Source organism: Cervus elaphus, chromosome 31 (assembly GCF_910594005.1).
Source record: "Cervus elaphus chromosome 31, mCerEla1.1, whole genome shotgun sequence".
In the NCBI taxonomy this organism is placed as follows: Eukaryota; Metazoa; Chordata; class Mammalia; order Artiodactyla; family Cervidae; genus Cervus; species Cervus elaphus.
The window spans coordinates 16,637,135-16,659,233 of record NC_057845.1 but is presented as its reverse complement, the minus strand read 5'-3'; the positions used below and the strand labels follow the sequence as shown (position 1 = coordinate 16,659,233).

Genomic DNA, 22,099 nt, shown 5'->3' with positions numbered 1-22,099 from the left:
AATATCTCAACTAAAGGATTAAAACAAATATCTAACTATTTTAATTAAATGATTCATAAGGAAAATTTTAAAAGATAGTTTAAAGTTTTTATTTCATAATGACAATTTCTCTAAGCATTTACCCAATTATTAATATAATTTTTATAAACAAAACAAATCTCACATTTTCACTCAAGATAATTATTTATGTTAACAATTCAATAAAATATAGATTTCTTATCTTTTACTTGTACCTTCCTTCTCTCTCTCTCTCTCACACACACACACACACACACACACACACTTAATGAACTTGTTTTTCTTGAATGGAAATAAAATGCTTATATTGGATAGTAAAGACAGAAGTAAAACTATTCCCTTAATAAATGAAATTTATATTGGAAAAGAAATTTCAATATATTATCAATGAAATTTGATGTTGAATTGACTATTTTCTACAGTAATAACCATGAACTAGTGTATACTTTCCTGTAATTTGAAGAGATCATTCAGTGGTTTGTGCAAGCTTTGTAATTCAAATATATTAAGTGATAGAGACAGCAATTTTCCTTTATTCCTAGTTCTCAGAGCACCATAAGTCTTAATAATGGCCATCCACATTACCTGGGTTATATTTCCTTTGTTTTTATTCCTTTGTAGATGTTCCATCAAGTCCCTATGGAGTGAAGATTATAGAGCTGTCACAGACCACAGCCAAGGTTTCTTTCAGCAAGCCGGACTCCCATGGAGGTGTGCCTATTAATCACTATCAAGTGGATGTCAAAGAAGTGGCATCAGAAACCTGGAAAATAGTACGCTCCCATGGAGTTCAAAGTGAGTCAATGATTTCAAAGTATGTTAGTTAATCCAAGCTGATCTTCAATATACCTGTATGATTAGCTTTTTATTTTCCCTTCAATGTCCTATTTTTATTTTAATGAGATAGGATGGGGAGAAATTCCCACTGTCCTGTTCCTCTTAAGAATTCTTTAATAAAGAGTAGAAAATTTTCCATCTTTAGTAAAGTTTAAAGAGTTTTAGGAGTTCTCTGGAGGTCCAGTGGTTAGGACTCAGCACTTTTTCACTGCCATAGCCTGGAGTTCAGCCACTGGTTGGGGAACTAAGATCCCATAAGCTGTGTGGTGTGGCCAAAACTAAGATTTAAAAAATAAGAGTTGAGCACATTACAGCATACTAACACATATATATGGAATTTAGAAAGGTGGTAACGATAACCCTATATGCAAAACAGAAAAAGAGACACAGAAATACAGAGCAGACTTTTGAACTCTGTGGGAGAATGTGAGGGTGGGATATTTCAAAAGAACAGCATGTATACTATCTATGGTGAAACAGATCACCAGCCCAGGTGGGATGCATGAGACAAGTGCTTCGGCCTGGTGCACTGGGAAGACCCAGAGGAATCGGGTGGAGAGGGAGGTGGGAGGGGGGATCGGGATGGGGAATACGTGTAAATCCATGGCTGATTCATATCAATGTATGACAAAACCCACTGAAATGTTGTGAAGTGATTGGCCTCCAACTAATAAAAAAAAAAAAAAAGAGTTGAGCAAAATCACTAAAGGTTAATTCCAAGGGGAAAAAGTTTGTATTTAAAATTTGGGTGTTGGAAAAGAAATTGGAGACATGTTACACTTGAAAGCTGAATATTATCAGTTATCAAATTTCATTTATTAATAATATTTCTTTCACAAGTAGGCATGAAAGTCATACTGTGAAATATAAATGTCTTGCATATATATTTATGAAGCCACCTATACAACTTGACCTCGTATGCTAACATTTACTTCAAAATTATTTTGAAAAACTCAGATTTTTACTGAGTCATGACATTTTGATTAATAGAATTAGCTAAATCTGAGAAGTTAAAACAGTTTACAACACTTCTTTCCACTTATGTAGAATTTCCTCATGTGAATGTGTGATATTTCTGCCACTATTAAGAGAAGAAACTAAATAGGAAATAATAGCAGATTAACAGAGTTGAGCTCTGTTAATTGGGATATAGTATTTCCCTGGTGGCTCAGATAGTAAAGAATCTTCCTGCAATGCAGGACACCCAGGTTCCAATCCTCAGTGGGCAAGGTGCCCTGAAGAATAGAATGGCAACCCGCTCTAGTGTTCTTGCCTGGAGAATTCCATGGACCGATGAGCCTAGCGGGATACGGTTCATGGGGTCGCAGAGTCAGACATCACTGAGCGACTTCTATACGTATGCACAATTGGGACATAGAATAATAACTTGTGGGCAGTGATACTATAAAATAGTATAATTTATAGTGATAAATAAAATAGTATAAAATAGCAGTGATAGTATAAAATAGTAAAGAAAGTATTGTTGCATAGTTTCCCTCTTCAGGCTCTGCCTTGACCCTCACGTGTATGATGTAAGGTTTCTATAAAAGGCATGAACCTTCCTGTGAAGTGTCCTAGTGGACAATGGAGACAGAACAGATAAAATCATTCTGGATTAACCTGTGTTGGCACAGATATGAAGACAAGAAATGTCAGATCTGGACATTATAGAAATTGCACTTGGCAGAATAATTACATTGCCAGACCCTCCACAAACTGGATAATCCCACTGGGACCAATCCTAGCAATCTAGAATATGTGTGTGTGGCATTTGTTCTTCCTTTAGCAAGGAGTTGTACTATTTTCATATAGATATGGTAAAGATATAAAATAACGTAAAGATCAGAATTGCAAATGCTTCATACTAATAGAACTTTGAAATGTGGAATGCATAATGATGGTTATGTTTGCTATAAAATTTACATCAATAATTTGACTTTTAGAATATATGAGATAGTTTAGACTTAAACTTTCTGCCTTAAGCACACATATTTCGTTGAGTTGCTATAGTTTCCTTTAAAAGGGACACTTCAATCTTGCTCACATTTTTGTCACTAGACAAGTTTAGGTCCTTTTAACAATGCCTAGAATTATTCTTATACCCTGGCCAACCTGCAATATCCTCTCACGGTCACACCTGCTTTGGACGTGATTTCAAGCTAAAATTATCTCTTCCCCAGAATGAGTGGCAAGAAAGGAACTGCATATTTCTTACATTATATTGTGTGCACATATATATATATAGTGACAGTCGCTCAGTCGTGTCTGCACCTGAGGCAAACCCTAACTATCAGCTGTCTGAGTTACTCCCAGGCATCTTAGCTGAAATGTCCATATTTACTATAATATCCTCTCTATCATGTATCTATTTAAAATAAAATTTAAAAGGCTGATTTCATTTCATAGAGCTCAAAATTTTGTTGAAGTTTGAATTGTGAGACATAATCAAATCTGTAATGTGTGTGTCTATGTATAGTTATGAATATGTGTATCCACAAACCTCAGAATTTGCAATCTTATTTAGCATTATTTTTTCAATTGTTTTCCACAGCAAAGTATTTATATACTTTGAAGATGTTTTAAGGAACTCATATATTTTTGAATAATGAAAAATGCTATTACTGTATACTTGTTTTATAATTTGTGCTATTAATTCATCTTAAAGTTTGAGATTTTTATGAACATAATTGTACTCATTGCCTTTGAGGCATTTCTTAGAAGATTGATTTAGTTTATCTGTAAAAAGGTAGATGCATATGGTCACGAACATTTCAGCTACTGCATCTTATTGCCCTCAGAGTGGTTTTATTCTTCTAATTTACATTAGTTTAGTGTCTGTTTAGTTACTTATCTGTGTATCTACAGTTCATTATACACTATTCATGTATATGATTCCAATTGCCAATATCATAACCTAGGCATAAATAGCAGCTCTTTCTTGATTGTAACATAATTCAGTAGGAAATTTCCTGTTAGTGGATTGTCATTCTAAATACCTCATTAATTAATCTTCTGTGAGTTTCACTTGCTTTCTCTGCACCTGGTTTAGAGGGCAATTGAAGACTGGACCTATTATTATATTCTTCTCCAAGGCTTAACTAAACCCTTACTGATCATCCTAATCATTGACGTGACGCAAAACTAATTTTCAAAACATAGAGCATTGTGAGCAAATCAGATATCAAAAACTGAACTGTTCAAATATGGAATGTGAGTCATCCTAACATTTAACTTTGAGTGAAAATCATGTATTACAGGTGGAGTAAGACTTTTTGACTGGGAGGGCTACATGACATATTTATTACCATATCATTTAACATTTTGTATGTGTTATATATACCTCATTGGGCACAAATGAAGAGAAAATAATAATCTTGCAAACAGCTACTCAATTTTCAGTCTTCAAACTGAAAATGAAAAATTAATATTTTAAAATATCAAGCTCTTAACAGAGAAGGAAAGAATTCTCTCAAATAGCATAATCTATATCTATTGATTTGTGAAATGTTTAGAACCACACATAAAATCACAGCTAGAATCACACACAAAAGTCCTTCCAGTGTAAACCAAAATTATTTTACACTTTGCTTTATTTAGGTCTAAACTTATAGTAGAATTTCCCTTTGTTACTGACAATAAGGGAGATAATTTTTATTTGAACATAAGAGCACTTTCTAAATAAAAATTCATTTTGAATTGAAACTTTTACTTTTCCAAGTTCTTTCCTTTTTCACTAATCAAGGGATATAATAGACTATAATTTGGAAATAAATACCCGGTTGGATTTTTCAATCCTTTCATCACATATTTCCATTTGAACTTTAAATGTGGCTTTGCAGGATGCAACTTCATTGTGTATATTTTAATTTATTGATGGCAATTTTAACATTAAAGTATTTAGTTTGTAAACATTACAGTTAAGATTATGTGCATGCTTCATGTTACATATAATTCAAAGCTTTTTATGCAGGTTTTAGTATTAGTGAAAGATCTGTTTTAATTAAAATTCAAAAGAAAAAAATTAATTTATATGGTAGAAAAAGCCACTTTCTTCTTTGAAAAGTAGCATTTAATAAGCATATTTTCCAAAATTGTTTTGAAGTATATGTTTGGATTTATAACATATAAGTCTGTGTCTATAGATCAGCAAACTGTTTTGAATAGAAGCTTAAATTGAAGCAGATTGAAGATTAGTACTGTCCTACTATATTTTTTTTCACTTTAACATTTATATTTTTTAGTTTGCTATCAATTTAAAATTTCTAAATCCTTCATGATAGTCTGTTGTCAAAGTTGTTTCTGCTCCCTGATTTTTTCCTAGACTTATTTTGTTGTTGTTTTTATTTATTTTATTCTGTGCCATTCACACTGGAAAGTTTTCTCAGATATTTGGTGATCCTTGTCTAGATGTGTATACTAAAAAGTGAGAGGAAAAAAACACTTGGTGTTGTTTGCAAAGACAGGGCTTCTCAAGCCTTGTGATCAGTTTATTCAACAGCTTCTGGATTCTTCATTGGGGATTGAGGAACATATTGTGTATATATAATGCTATGTCTGCAGCATACATAATAATGTAAGAGGTCATGATTCTATTAAATTGTCAATTAATTTTTAATGAAAATGTACAGATTAGACCTCTTTCAATCTGAATGTAAACTCAAAAAGAATAATCATTAGTGGAAACATTAATGTTATTACCTATAAAAATTTCTTCCGTAGTCATTGTTGAGTATGAAACTGTTCTGCTTTTGTTAGTATTTTAAAAGAATGCCAGTGATTATTTAAAATATAGAATAAGAATAATGAGAATCAACATCATAATTCAACAAAACTAATCCCCTACACATATTTCTTCTAATGCATTTTGCCATATTATGATGTTATCTAAGTTGTCACATTCCTAAATTTATGAGTAATTTCCTATCTTATATTGTGGTACCATTAAAAATAAAGAAATCATTAATATGTTTTTGCTACTTAAAAATTTCCTTTTACATTTTTTTTTTGGAAACGCACCTCAGAACATATCCCTGAATATAATGTGAGCATACTTTTAGGCCCTTTCTGTCTCTGCTTCTTTCAAACAGTATACACAGTGGTTTATTTTAACTTTAAAAATGAATTTCCTTTTTTCCCCTCTTATCTTTGTGTTTTTTTCTTTTGTGTGTATGTTCTTGAAATGCATATTGCTATATATTTTCTTTTTTATAATATATTAGCAGATATCTTTCATAATGATTGAGTAAAGGATTCATGTGACCCAGTGACATGAATCTATGATAGCTAGTTCATGTTTGAAATGCTGTAATATACCATTTCTCAGCAAACTTCTTTGCCTCCCACTTGTGATGAAATGGATCTAAAGGGGTTCTTTGGTTTGTTTGCTTGTTTTTTCTTAAATAAACTTCTAGGTTCTCAATAGCTAAAATATATTTTGACATCATTCCAAATTACACTTTATGATTTTTATTCCAATGCTTCTTTGAATCTGTATTACTTGCAATTGCCTGAGCAAAACTGGATTTCCCTCCACATATACTATTCAGTTTCTCAATTTTAGAAATTATTTAAAATGATCGTTATTTATTGTTAGCTCTAAACTGTTGCAGATTTTTAAAACTTAATAAGCTCTAGTACTTTTTTAAGATTCTCTTCAAGAAATACTTTTTATGATTCTACTATTTCCAACATAAATATGCCTAAAGAAAAGTGGCTATCATTTCTAAATGGCTATATTTCAGTGGTGAAAGGCAAAAGAGAAACTGACTGCAAAAACCATCTGTCTATGTTAAATGCAAGTGCAGTAAACTCTTATGAATTGCAAAGAAAGAAAGAAAAAGTAATTCACAGTAATTTCATATTTTAAGTGAAAGGAAATCTGTTCTAATTTGCATGTAGTGGAAAGACTTCTGTATGTTAAAATTCAAAACAAGAATATCTTGGACGGTTTCCATTGTGCCCATAAAAAGAACTCAAACTAAATTACAAATTTATATATAATTGCAATCTTAATGAATTTAAACTATGTCGAACAAAGTTTAGAAGGAACTAAGCTAAGAGGAAAATTGCGTGAAATAGCAGTGTTAAGTAAAATTCCTTGTCTGCTGGAAACTTCCTCACGTATGTCAGGATGAGACAGATTCATACAAAATTCCATACTCAGCTTTGTCTCTGCTCTAATGAGAAAGTTTTTATACAAATAAGTTTTTTTTAAATTTTTCTGTAAAATTAATGAGTTTTCTGTGTGGTTATAATTTTATGAATCACAGAAATAAAGATTATGAAGAAATGGAATTAATTTATACAGGAAAGATGTTTGTGGGGAGTTACTATTTCATGAATATTTTATAGGAATTTAATCCACAGGTGGATTCATAGATCCTAGAAACTTAAAAAAAATAGAACCCATTTCACTGCTCAAACATACAGTCTTCTGGATATGTTAGTATGCAGTGTAAATAAAGTCTTCACTGGAATATGGCTTACAAATTCTTATTAATTCAGTGAGCAATCCCTGTGGCCTAAGCATCATGATTATTTGGATAGTGAACTTAAACAATTGGGGCCTTCAGAAGACATCTAAATTTTGTTCCTCTAAACTTTTTGAAATCATGCCCCAAAATATTTAACTCTGTTAAAATTATCTGATTTTTATTAATAAAATGTATTATAATAAACAGTATTTTTTCTTATTGTTTATAAATATACTGATAGTTTAAAGAGAGTATAGACCTTTACTTTTATAAACTAAATGGTTCAAGATTCTTTTGTTGGAAAGGTTCTAATGCCTTCTTTGATAGTACCATCCTCCTAGGGAGGATGAACACCATGGACTATCATTAGAAGTGATTTCAGAGACTGACACTGCTCTGCTTCTCAGCAATTTAATATCATCTGTGGACCATGGAGATAATGTTCTTATTTTGTCGTACTGTTGCTATCTCATGTCCTCCAGTTTCCTACATATTAAGATGATTAACATTTTGAACTAATGGTATTTTGCTTTGATTTTTGTCAATGTCATTTTTAAAAATCACTATTGCATATATCAGTGACATTAAAATAGGATGCTCACATTCTAAGATATGTAAAATATCAGTCATTAGAGTGCATAAAAGTAATCTGAAAAATAATTCCATTTCTACAATCAAATGATAAAAAATATAATTCAAATAATCATATTTAGTAAATGATGGGTAATACTATGTATACATATATGTATATGCAAATATGTATTATGTGTTTGTGTGTGCTTCTTGTGTCTTTTCTTCTTAATCTCATAACATTCCCTCAAACAAACACTTGGCACATCACAACCAGCCCACTTGTTGTGCCAAACACACATTCTACTTTCTTTGGTCATGCTTGAATTTCACTCTTTTTTTGTCCATCCTTCACATCCCAATATAAACTTGAACTTCTTTGTAAAAATTGATTTATCTTTAATTAGAAATATTTTATATTCTTTTGCATATCTTTAATAAGTATAGCTTATACAGTCTCTGCCTGTCAGCTAATCACCTCATAATATAAATATTAAGACATGAGTCATCTTTCCATCTTGACCACACATTTGAGAACTTGTATACCATATTGTGTGAACCTATCAATATTCCATATCACCTGAGATGAATTAATACATCATGTAATTACTAAGTTTGCTTATACTGAATTAAAATTATGTTATTAACTATTTCCAAATATCTGCCAATGTGGCTCAGGTGGTAAAGAGCCTTCCTGCAATGTGGAAGACCCAGGTTTGACCCCCGGGTTAGGAAGATTCCCTGAAAAGGAAACAGCAACCCACTCCAATATTCTTGTTTGGAGAATTCCATGGACAAAGGGGCTTAGTGGGCTATTGCCCATGGGGTCACAAAAAGTCAGACACAACTGTGCGACTAACACTTTCACTTTTCATGAAGATGAATTATAATAAATAAAACCACTTAAGCAAGTTGGTTGTTTCATCTTGCTTTGCAGTTTCTAATGACTGCACAGGCTTTTCTGGCAACTAATGCTATGTACTTATCCGTCCTATAAAACCTAATTCTCTTTATATTAATAAACTTTCATGTCACCTACTAAGATTTTTTAAATATATATTATAGGATTTTAAAATATTAGATGTATTTAAAGTATAGACATAGTAGACTATTGAGAAAATGGAGGTAGTTGTTTACCTTCCTCTAAAAAGTGGTCTAGAAGTGAAGTCAAGTGAAAGTTGCTCGGTTATGTCCGACTCTTTGCGACCCCATGGACTATGCAATCCATGGAATTCTCCAGAGAGAATGCTGGAGTGGGTAGCCTTTCCCTTCTCCAGGGAATCTGCCCAACCCAGGGATCAAACCCAAGTCTCCTGCATTGCAGGCAGATATTTTACCAGCTGAGCTATCAGGGAAGCCTTAAAAAGTGGTCTTAATTATTCCTAATTTCCCCCCATATATGAAGATGCCTTCATATCACATATGAAAATGCCTCTTCATATCAAAATGCATCATTAAACCACTGAATGACATGTGCTTCTGCTACTGGCTTACTTATCATTAGAGAAGGAAGAAAATCTCCTTAGTGATAGATCATGTCTGTGCATAATCTGGTGATTTTGCCATGTCAGTGGATAGCATATTTTTCACATGGCAGAAGAATGAATGTATTCCACAAAGCTGCTTCCATTTGGAATGTTTTGCCGAAGATGTTGATTTCTACAACTGATCCCTGTTGTGACACAGGAACACATGAAAAGAACTTTTTAAAATTGAAGTATAATTTATGTGCAACATTATATTTTACAGATATATAATCTAGTGATTCATGACATTTATAGTTATAACCCATTAATACATGTTATTAAATATTAGATATATTTAGCTAATATTGTGGAATGTGTTGTGTAATGTACTTCTATACAAAATATTTTATATTTCTTAATCACACATCCTTTTATTGTTCCTCCCCCTTCCTTCTCCCCACTGATAACCACTAGTTGTTCTTTATATCTGTGAGCCTGTGCCTCTTTTATTGTATTCACTAGTATGTTGTAATTTTTTTATTCCACTATAAGTGCTATCATGCAATATTTGCCTTTCTCTGTCTGATGTATCAGCATAATACCCTCCAAGCCCATCCATGTTGCTGTATATAGCAGGATTTCATTTTTTATGACTGAGTAGTATTTCATTATGTATGTGTGTATGCACCACATCTTCTTCACCCATCCACCTATTGATGAACACTTATATTGCTTCCATATCTTGGCAATTGTAAATAATGCTGCTATAAATATTGAAGTGCATGTATCTTTTCTAATTATGGTTTTGGGTTTCTTTTGGCCATATTCCCAGGAGTGGATACTGAGTCATGTGGAATTCCTAGTTTTAGTTTTATGAGAAACCACCAGTAATCAAAACACTATGGTACTGGCACGAAAAGATATATAAATCAATGAAATAGGACTGAGACCTCAGAAATAAACCCACACATTTATGGTCAGTTAATCTATGACAAAGGAGGCAAAAACATTCAATGGAGAAAACACAATCTCTTCAATAAGTGGTTCTGGGAAAATTGGACAGCTACCTGTAAAAGAATGAAATTAGAACACTTCCTAACACCATACACAAAACTAAACTCAAAATGGATTAAAAAAAACTGGAAATAGAACTGCCATATGACCCAGCAATCCCACTTTTGGGCATACACACTGAGGAAACCAGATCTGAAAGAGACACGTGCACCCCAATGTTCATTGCAGCACTGTTTATAATAGCCAGGACATGGAAGCAACCTAGATGCCCATCAGCAGATGAATGGATAAGGAAGCTGTGGTACATATACACCATGGAATATTACTCAGCTGTCAAAAAGAATTCATTTGAATCAGTCCTAATGAGATGGATGAAACTGGAGCCCATTATACAGAGTGAAGTAAGCCAGAAAGATAAAGAACATTACAGCATACTAACACATATATATGGAATTTAGAAAGATGGTAATGATAACCCTATATGCAAAACAGAAAAAGAGACACAGAAATACAGAACAGACTTTTGAACTCTGTGGGAGAATGTGAGGGTGGGATGTTTCAAAAGAACAGCATGTATACTATCTATGGTGAAACAGATCACCAGCCCAGGTGGGATGCATGAGACAAGTGCTCCGGCCTGGTGCACTGGGAAGACCCAGAGGAATCGGGTGGAGAGGGAGGTGGGAGGGGGGATCGGGATGGGGAATAAGTGTAAATCTATGGCTGATTCATATCAATGTATGACAAAACCCACTGAAATGTTGTGAAGTAATTAGCCTCCAACTAATAAAAAAATTAAAAAAAAAAAAAATGGATTAAAGACCTAAATGTTAGGCAACCACTATAAAACTCTTACAAGAAAACAGGCAGAACACTCTTTGACATAAATCACAGCAAGACCCTTTTGACCCATTTCCCAAAGTAATGAAAATATAAACAAAAATAAACAAATAAGACCTAATTAAACTTAAAAGCTTTATACAGCAAAGGAAACCACAAAGAAGATGAAAAGACAACCCTCAGAATGGGAGAAATATTTGCAAATGAAGTAATTGGCAAAGGATTAATCTCCAAAACATACAACAACCTCATGCAGCTTCATATAAAAAAAAAAAAAAAAAAAAAAAAAACACCAACAGCAAGGAACCCAATCAAAAATGGGTGGAAGACCTAAACAGACATTTCTCCAAATAAAACATATAAATGGCCAACAAACACATGAAAGGATGCTCAGTATTTCTCATTATTAGAGAAATGCAGAGCAAAACTACAATGAGGTATGGTCATACACTGGGCTGAATGGCCATCTTCAAAAAATCTACAAACAATACACATTGGTGAGGGTGTGGAACAAAGGGAATTCCCTTGCACTGTTGGTGGGAATGTAAATTGATACAGCTACTATGGAGAACATGATGGAGGTTCCTTTAAAAACTAAAAATACCACATGAGCCAGCAATCCTACTACTGAGCATATACCCTGAGCAAACCACAATTAAAAAAGAAATGTACACAATTCAAAAATAGCAAGCAATTGATTAGAAATGAAGGGCATATCTGAGTTCACTGTGGAGAAAAGCAAAGACTCTCTAGGAGAAATTTTGAATAATAATGAGTTTAAAATAATAGTATATAACTTCCTTGAATATGGAGGAAGAAAGAATTTAGAAAAACTAAAAACTCTGGGGGAGACAAACTCCCCACGCTGCACCTGGTGAATTGATTCAGAGTCTTACTCACGTTCTGGGGGAATTTCTGGACTTTCTTATGGTTGGGTGTGTGCATCAATAAGAACATAAATGACAGAGCAAGATCAGTTCATTCCGCATTATTTGGAAATGTGGCTAGGAACCTTGGTATATAAGGTTATATGTATGGTATATAAAGTAAACTAAGTTAGTATTTAAAAATACATAAAAATGAAAGAGTTAGTTGCCCAAAATGTACAATAGGCAGAAGGAAATGTCTTTTTTTCCTACAGTGAGAAACTCAAGAACTCTTAATTATCAGATTTTCAATCTAACTTTATTCTGAATCTCTCATTGTTGCATCTTACTGTAATTATAATGTGTTCCTGTGAACTGTAGGAAAAATCACTGAGCTGTGTCCATCTTACAGTGCTGAGAATATGTGAAGATCATCAGAATGGATTTACGTTGTTCATTCTAATGAGAACCCAGAAATACATGCGTGCCTGTATGCTAAGTCGCCTCAGTTGTGTCCAGCTATTTGCAACCCTATGGACTGTAGCCCACCAGGCTCCTCTGTCCATGGGATTATCCAGGCAAGAATACTGGAGTGGGTTTTCTTGCCCTCCTCTAGGGAATTTTCCCGACCTAGGGATCGGACCCACATCTCTTTTAAGTCTTCTGAATTGGCAGGAGGGTTCTTTACCACTAGGTCCACATTGGGAAGCCCTAGAAACACATAACTGAGTTAAATATGCTGAGAAAAAAGTTTTGCCATCTAATAGCTTAAATTAAATCTTGGAAGAAAAGTATATGCAGAATTATCATTTTTCATAGTTTTTACTTTTATATGTAATTAATGTCTTTGAGTGAAAGTGAAAGTCACTCAGTCACATCCAACTCTTTGTCACCCCATGGACTATACAGTCCATGGAATTCTCCAGGCCAGAATACTGGAGTGGGTAGCCTTTCCTTTTTCCAGGGGATCTTCCCAACCCAGGGATTGAACCCAGGTCTCCCACATTGCAGGCAGATTCTTTACCAGCTGAGCCACAGGGGAAGCCCAAGAATACAGGAGTGGGTAGCCTATCCCTTCTCCAGCGGATCTTCCCAACCCAGGAATTGAACTGGGGTCTCCTGAATTGTAGGTGGATTTTTTACCAACTGAGTTATCAGGGGAGTCCCATGTCTTTGAGAGAGGATACATTTTCCTCACTTTTGAGTTTATAAGGGCTTTTTGGATTCCTTGGTTGCAGTGATTTTCTGTACTCTGGTTTTACAGTCTGAGATACAAGTGTGGGACAATGCAAAGCTGTAAGATAGAATCCACGCTTTGCTACTTCTTGAATGTTTGATCCTCTGAGCCCCCATTTATTTATCTGTGAAATGAAGGATGCAACAGATCTGGTCTTGTCTAGGTATTCAGTGACTTATCATCAAATAGAATTTGAGTGGTGGATTCTTTGAACAAACAAAACATTTTATTTGGAGAAGTAAAATGTTCTTTAAATGTTCAACAATGCAAGAATAAATTGAATAAATTAGGGATCGAGGATAACAACTGTGGATTTAGAAAGTGTCCTTTTTGGATCCTTTTTTAAGTGCGCTTTTATTGAGCATGTGTTTTAAAATGTCAATTCAAAAACTCTTTATTGACTTCTCATTATGTATTTGAAATATGTAGGCTCTGTGAGGGCAAGAGACAATGCATACAAAATGTGTGCTATGTGTTCTGCCCATAAGTTTCTTACAGTAAAAAGTTTCTCACAGTAAAACATTCAGAATCATAAGTACAAGACATAATTGATAACATAAAAATATTTATAAATATTCGGTTCAGTTCAGTCGCTCAGTCTTGTCCAACTCTTTGAGACCCCATGGACCGCAGCACACCAGGTTTCCCTGTTCATCAACAACTCCTGGAGCTTGCTCAAACTCATGTCCATTGAGTTGGTGATGCCATCTAACCATCTCATCCTCTGTTGTCCCCTTCTCCTCCTACCTTCAGTCTTTCCTAGGATCAGGGTCTTTTCCAGTTTGTCAGTTCTTCGCATGAGGTGGCCAAAATACTGGAGCTTCAGCTTCAGCATCAGTCCTTCCAGTGAATATTCATGACTGATTTCCTTTAGGATGGACTGGTTGGATCTCCTTGCAATCCAAAGGACTCTCAAGAGTCTTCTCCAAACCACAGTTCAAAAGCATCAATTCTTTGGCACTCAGCTTTCTTTATAGTCCAACTTTCACATCCATATTTGACCACTGGAAAAAACTTAACTTTGACTAGACAGACTTAATAACATTTATTAAGAGGTTAAATAGCTAAAATGAGGCTTAGCGTTTTTATAGCCATGGTGCAGAGAGGGACATTTAGTTACAAAAGCTTAACTTCAGCTCCTAATTCCTTCCCCACCCCCCCAAAAAAGGAGAAAAACAAAAAAGTTTATAACATAAAAAGTAATTTTGTTGGTATAGACATTTTGGGAAATTAGCATATTTGTGAGTGAAAAAATAATATTCTGATTACTTTTAGTCATTCAAGATACTTCTCATGGGTATTTTATAAAAATTTATTATTTTAGAAGAAAAATTTGGTAACTATTTATCTGTCATCATTTATGTACTAAGTGGATCCTAAAGAAAATCAGTCAAACTCCTTTAGATGAATAATTTCTATGTGATAAGAAGTATTATATTTTAAATGTAAAAAGTGTGAATAGTTTATGAAAATAATTTTGGTGAAACTATTCTATATTTAAAACAAGGTTTTAGCAAAGAGTATATTTCAAGGAGAAGCTATTTAATTCAAGACAATTGTTAAATTGTTTTATTGTTTTTATGAACTGTTTATGCTCACAGTGAAAAAGAACATAAAAAGCAGTAGAGGAAATAAAAAACTTACATAAATTCAGAAATGATGAGCTTTGGTTTTAAAATAGTGTCATCAATATATTGTTTTAGTTAAAGCCCAACACAAACAGTACATAATTATTTAATTTTTCTTTCTACTCTTCATCAAATAATATATTCAATTGAATTATTATTATAAATAATATTTCCCTAAATATTATTTATATTAATAGTATATATATTTATATCTGTGCATGCTCAATCATATCTAACTCTTTGCAACCCCATGGACTGTAGCCCACCAGACTCCTCTGTCCATGGAATTTCCCAGGCAAGAACACTGGAGTAGGTTGCCATTTCCTGCACCAGAGGGATCTTCCTGACCCAGGGATCAAACCCACATCTTTGTCTCTTGCATTGACAGATGGATTGTTTACCACTGTGTCACCATGGAAGCCCATAGCATGTATTTAAACAACTTATATATTATGATCTATAAAAATCTTTAAGGTAATTTTAAAAAGTGAAATCATATTATTTTGCAACTAATGGAATCTTTAAACACAATATAATTTGTGCAAAAATAAAATGTTTACTTTCAAGAGTAAATGAAAAAATAGTTGAACTGAGATGAGTATTTGCATAAACCACTTAAGAAAACTTGAAGCTGTTTTGCATTAATAATGAAATCATCCCAAAATATTATTTTTATGTATGTAAATAATAACTGAGGTCAAAATTCTGCATTATGGAAATAAAAGTTAAAAAATTACTTTTATTTTTATTCAAACCTGTTGTAAGCTTCTGAAGAAAGGAGTAAGAGAATTTTCTCTCTCCAAAAAAAAAAAAAAAAAAGCTATCTTGTATCGTTTCTTGTTTTAACTGTTTAGACAACAAAAGTTGAATCTCAGGTGAGAAACTTTGGGGATTTCATTATTATTACAGATTTATATGAGGAGATTAAGAGCAGGTGAAATTTGGAATGATCAGTTCTTTCCTAGACAAGCTTTGTGATTGCTCATGGCTATCTGATGTTTTCCGAGTTTGTGATAACCTGAGTAGTTCAATGTTAGATGGATGATATAGCAGTTCTTCACCAAGGGAGTCCTTATCTCTTAACATTGAATGACCCATGGAGGAAAAACCCATGGAGAGATCTGGGGTTTAAGAGAGTGAAGAGAGTATGGCTAAATTTTCATCTCACTTTAGACCTTTGCTAAACCTAATTAGTTTGTAAATATTAATATGTAATTTATCTCACTCCGAGAGTTGTAAATATTCTGTAGCCTCTGCTTCTGTTGACAGCCAAAGGGAGGAACTGACAATCCATTTTCTGAACAAACAAAATATATTTTGTTCAATTTCTTTTAATAAAACTTGATTCCCTTCTTAGAGAGAGAATATGAATCAAATTTTTCTCTCTAGTAATATCATTGCCATACTTGTAAAAATAATGTTTAAAAAGTTCCTATTTTCCTTTCATTTATCAGTTAAAATGTCACTGTTTTTTTAATGTATCTCAATACATTATTGCCATGTATTTACTGTACTCTTTTCATTTATAGCCAGAAAACAAAATGGCCGTTTATAAAACAGTTATATTTAAATTAATCAGAAAGATTACATTAGTGAGAGAAACAAGCGTTTTTATAGAACTTGCCCTTGTTGCCATGTCAAAGGAGAATTCATGGTTGTTTATAATTTTCAGAAGAATTGCATTATGGTTTCTAAATCAGCATGAATATAGCTATGAAAGACTTAAATGTTGGCCATTTGTCCTTAGAGAACTTTTAGTGGTTTGTAATCTAGACCTACTTTCACCTAATTTTTGAGTTTGAATTTTCAATAAATTATAGAGAAAGAACACATCCCACACCTTAGTTTGTGGTTCTGTTATTCTATTGTGTGGACACATTTGAGGAAAGAAAGTCTTTCATTAACTAACTTCATAATTTGAGGGGCTCTATTATAGAGTACACAGTCTTTGTATTTCAAGTGGTGGTTTGCTTTCAAGCCCTACCATGTGTATTCAGAAACCTTATGTTTGGTAATACGTCAGTAAATTATGGACAATTTAACATATATATCCTCTCATTTAAGAAAGGCAAGTCGAATTACAGACTCAGGCTTTGCCTCCCCTGAATCTTTACCTTTCCCTCTCTTTAAATGAACCTCAACTTATGGAGTTCTTTCAAGTTCACACAGTAATCTTTATGTTCTTACAATGTTAATAAGCCTCATAATAAGGGTTATTGTACCAAAACCTTTAGAGTCAGAACTCAAAAACAGACTGACTTCTTGTATATAAACTTTGTAAAACTGGCTTTAATAGGTTTACTTCCATGTCGCTCCCCTATAATTTGCAAAGTCCTCTATAAAAGGCCTCCCCCTCCGCTTTACCTTTAGCCCAGTGTTGTAATAACTGCTCACCATCATTGTACCCTTGTTGCTTCTCTCCTCCACAAATTGCTCTGCTGTGAAATTCAGTTATTAGAAAAGAGTCTTAGCACAGAAAACAAAAATATTAATAAGAGAAACATGGATAAAATCAATTCTGAATTGATCGTCCTGTGATTCAAGAAATGAGTCTCCCCTTGGCAGAAGTAGAGAGGCACTCAAAATGCCTCACAATCTCTATGAAATATGAGAGGAAGAAGAATGCTGACAATCCAAGCCAGAAAGAGCTTTTACTCAAATTATTCAGATCTTTCAAGTAGAACGCAGAGCTACCTTTTTTTAATGTGTGTAGTTATGGGGTGGGTAGTGGGAGATGCGCTTCAAGTATTTAATCCAAGTAATATCAACTTTTTCCTTAATTTGATATGCTCTGATTCTTTGATAGCACTATTGTTATTCATTTTTAATCTAAAAAGATGAATAGTCTGACCTCTAGGCTTCTGAAGAAATGAAGAATTTTATTTGGAATTAAAATTGTGTGATTTAAATTCTGTTGCTTTTCTTGTTTGTATGAAGACAAACAACTGAATATAAGCATTACCAGTTCCTCACAGCTGAGTTAGTCAATCTTGTGATTTTAAAACAATGGTAAAGGAATTCCCTGGTGGTCCAGTGGCATGCTTCCCCTGCAGGGGGTATGGGTTGGATTGCTGGCCAGGAAACTAAGATCCTCTTGCCATGAGTGCAGCCAAAAATAAAGAAAGAAAATGATGGTAAGCAGCTGCATCTTTGCATCATAGAATATGGAGAGCATATTACATACCAAAGTTGTCTGTAGCAGTAAAAGCATCTATGGCAAACTCCCCTATATTCTTGTGTAGTATCCTCTGTATGGAGATTATATGTGTAAATGTTTATAAGTATCACTATGACTGTAGCCCACCAGGCTCCTCTGTCCATGGTGTTCTCCAGGCAAGAATACAAGAGTGGGTAGCATCCCCTTAGCCAGGGGTCTTCCCCACCAGGGATCAAATCTGGGTCTCCTGCAATGCAGGCAGCTTCTTTACCATCTTAGCCACCTGGGAAGCCCAATCTACACCTACTTTCAATGAATTTTTTATACTTTTGTTTCCATAAAACTTAATAAAAGCATTTTGATTTAGAAGTTGAGAAAAACAACTCAGCCCTAAGACTTGGTTGAACCTCAGTCAGTGGAATCAGATCCAGAGCCATGGGACTGCTTTCATGCATCTAAAGCCTGCATCACTAAGTGTCTTATTACAAATGTTATTACAACCTGGCTAGTTCCTGCACTAGTCTCTCATACGTCTCCATGCTACAAACACAAACTTTTCTGTGACAGTACTGATTGTCCAAGGGCCCATGCATTTTTGTTACAACCCCTGAAAACTAAACTCACTTTTATAAAGCATTAATTTCTGCAGGTCTAGCTTACTTTGATTTTGAACGTGTTAGTTGCTCAGTCATGTCTGACTCTTTGCAGTCTCACAGATTGTAGACCACCAGACTCCTCTGTCATGGAATTCTCCAGGCAGAATACTGGAATGGGTCACCATTCCCTTCTCCAGGGTATCTTCCTCACCCAGGGATCGAACACGGGTCTCCTGTGTTGCAGGCAAATTCTTTTTCAACTGAGCCACCAGGGAAGTCCCACTTTGATTTTAAATTTGCTCTATTTTTAGCTTATCAAATGATAAATTATGATATATTCTTAACTTTTAAATTCCTTCTTATGCAGATCTTGAGCAGAAGCTTTCTCTCTTAGACTCAGTGGAATCCCAAGTTCTTAGCATTTCAGCTGCCTCTCTTAGCTTGAGTCCTTTTCCCTTTCAATTATCTCCTTGACCAGTTTCATCTCCCACTAACCATTTCTCTAGTAAATGAATTCTTTTTCTCGGGCTGATATTTCTCTGAATCCAGCTCACCAGCCAACTGTGTTTGGGTTTCCTAAAAAACCTGTCGGAAGTAACTGAATTCAAGTCTGACTTTGCGATTTATCCTTGCAGCTTCTAATCAGTTGGATTTCCCTGCTAATCAGTTTTTTCTCAGTTGGTCTCCTTTAACTTTGACACCGTGTGTTTTCATCCGAGGTTTTCACAAGGCTATGCGCTCTCTAAAGCAAGTGCAGTTTTCTCACCCAGTAGAGAAAATGAGAAATAAAAATGGAAATTTCATTATGGAAAATGTATTCTTGTGAGTGATTTTGAAGTATCTATACTGGATTAATATCTGTCTGGTTGATATCTGAACCATATTTTTGCCATTAACATTTATCTGTAATATATGGTAATATTGGAGGAAAAAAGGGAACACAAAGAAGTATCAAATTCTTTAAGTATATTCATTCAACATAAAATGAAAAATGTCATTTAGTGAATATACATTATAATGTAATTATCAGAAACAGGTTAATACATTACATCGGAATTTTATTCAGTTTGTCTTCAGTCATTGTTCATGTTAATTAATAGTCTTACAGATATGTGCCTGATTACTTATGATTTGATCTTTTATGATTGATTATATTTTCTATTATGAATTGATCATTTGACTTTGAGGTTTCCCCAGTGGCATAGATGTAAAGAATCCACCTGCAAGGCAGGAGACACAGAAGATGCAGGTTCAAGCCCTGAGTTAGGAGGAGGAAATAGCAAACTACTCCTGTATTCTTGCCAGGAAAATCCCATGGAAAAATCCCATTGACAGAGGAGGCTGGCAGGCTACAGTCCATGGGGTCACAACGAGTCAGACACGACTAAGCGAGTGAGCACATTTGAGTGCACATTTGACTTTAAATTATGTAAACCAGACATAACTTGCTTTTGATTGTTCATCAACGCATTGCCATGTCTACTTTTTAACTTTTACTCTGTTTAGCAAAAGCAGTAAGGATAAGGGCAACTTTGGAATTTTATTAGTTCCACCAAGGTATTTGTAAAGATGCAAAATTTTTAAATCTGCAAATGTATTTAAAACCTTCGTGCAAATTAAAAGGACTGTTATGACCCAGGGAATATTTCTAATAAAATTTTGTATGCCTGTACTTTTTCAGATTCTTATTTCTCCTTTGTGTTGTGTTGTATCCCGAGCTGGTATGGGAAATACTCAAGAAGAAATTCAGAGAGAAATATGAGAGATGACAGGCTTCAAACTAGCATTAAAATAATTTGATTTGATTTGCGATTATCAAGCAGATGATCCACTTTTACAACCATCGGCTGAGTGGCACTTCTTTGACATGACTCAAACACCTTATACTGGAGATCAGACTTCTAAATATTGAATTCCATATCTCCACTACATTCTATAGCACTCATCTATTTATTGATTGATTGATATTGAATATTTTATTGTGGCTTATGTATAAGAGGTTGGAGCAAGTCAGTCTGAGGTTCAAAGAGAATATTAGTTTCAATGACATATTCACAAGTAATATTTACAATGCAGGACTATGAATGATGCAGCATCCCTCTCTTCTGTGGATTTCTGGTACAACATGAGATTTGCTGGGAGTGGGTGTATTATGATTTGAAACATCCTAACATGAAAGTACAAGATACAGATCATTAAATACACAGCTTTCATTAGAGTAGACAGAATATTTGGGATGCATTCAGTAAAGATGTTTTATTTAAATCCTTTTTATTCCTGAATATTGAAAAAATGAAAGAAAAATATTTTATTTTCTACTTTGTGAATGTAAGTATCATGAAAGGAACTATTAACTTTCTTCTTTGAAAGTTATTGCATCTGGGTAAAAGGTTAAAATAAAGATGAAGAAGACAATTGCCCACAGATCATTTTCCACTTATGTATAGCTATTACACTTTTTAGATATTTCATGGAAAGATTAATTCAGTGATACTGTTCCATTAAACTTTATAGTAGTTTGATTTGTTTTACTTATTAAAATGTATTAATCATAGGCATTTTTTTTTTCTTTTAGCAATGGTTGTTTTAAGCAACCTGGAACCAAATACAACTTATGAAATCAGGGTTGCAGCTGTAAATGGAAAAGGACAAGGAGACTATAGTAAAATAGAAATTTTCCAAACATTACCAGTCCGTAAGTAATTTGTGTTTTGCTCTCTGTTGTCATTCTCTTCCTTGCAAACTTAAATGGGATACTAAAATGCAGGGAGACATTTCAACACTTTGAGAAAGTGAATTATGTCTTTGTGGAAGTGGTTGCTGATGATGGTGGCATCTCAGACTTACAAAAAATAACTTTGTTCTGAAGCAAGGGGGGAAAAGTGCACTGCAATATGTAGAGTAAATTTGTTCCAATCAGGAAAGTGTCTTACTTTGTCAGTCTGATTAATTAGACTGTAGTGCTCAGACTGTATTCAAAGAGAGAGTAGAAAAGTATCTGTGCAACAAATTTAACAGTCTAGATTTTGCTGAAGCATGGCCATTGCCTGTATTCCATGGATTCCATACACCCTAGGTGTGAGAAAAAGGCACCACTAAATTAATTCATTGCAATGGTGACTGCAAAAGAATAACTGCTGAAGCCCCCTTCTCATTACTATCCTGTTTTTGAGTGTTTAACTGCATTTACATAAAGTTAGATAATTTTAAAATAATATAGATTTCCTTTATGTTGAATAAACTATTAAAAGATATGAGAAAATTGAGTGTGACAGAGCAAACACCATTATATAATCTATGCATCAGTTCAGTTCAGTTGCTCAGTTGTGTTCGACTCTTTGCGACCCCTGGGACTGCTGTATGTGAAGCTTCCCTGTCCATCACCAACTCCAGGAGC

At 34.0% G+C, this 22,099-nt stretch overlaps 1 protein-coding gene across 2 annotated transcripts in view; it reads left to right on the top strand.

The window, feature by feature from the left end:
• The window catches only part of NCAM2 (neural cell adhesion molecule 2), a 530,165-nt gene that overhangs the window by 447,885 nt on the left and 60,181 nt on the right, over nt 1–22,099 (top strand). For both annotated transcript variants that reach the window (XM_043892666.1, XM_043892667.1), the window contains exons 12-13: nt 640–813; nt 21,278–21,397. In XM_043892666.1, coding sequence (XP_043748601.1) covers nt 640–813; nt 21,278–21,397 — 294 coding nt within the window. The remainder of the gene's footprint in view (nt 1–639; nt 814–21,277; nt 21,398–22,099) is intronic.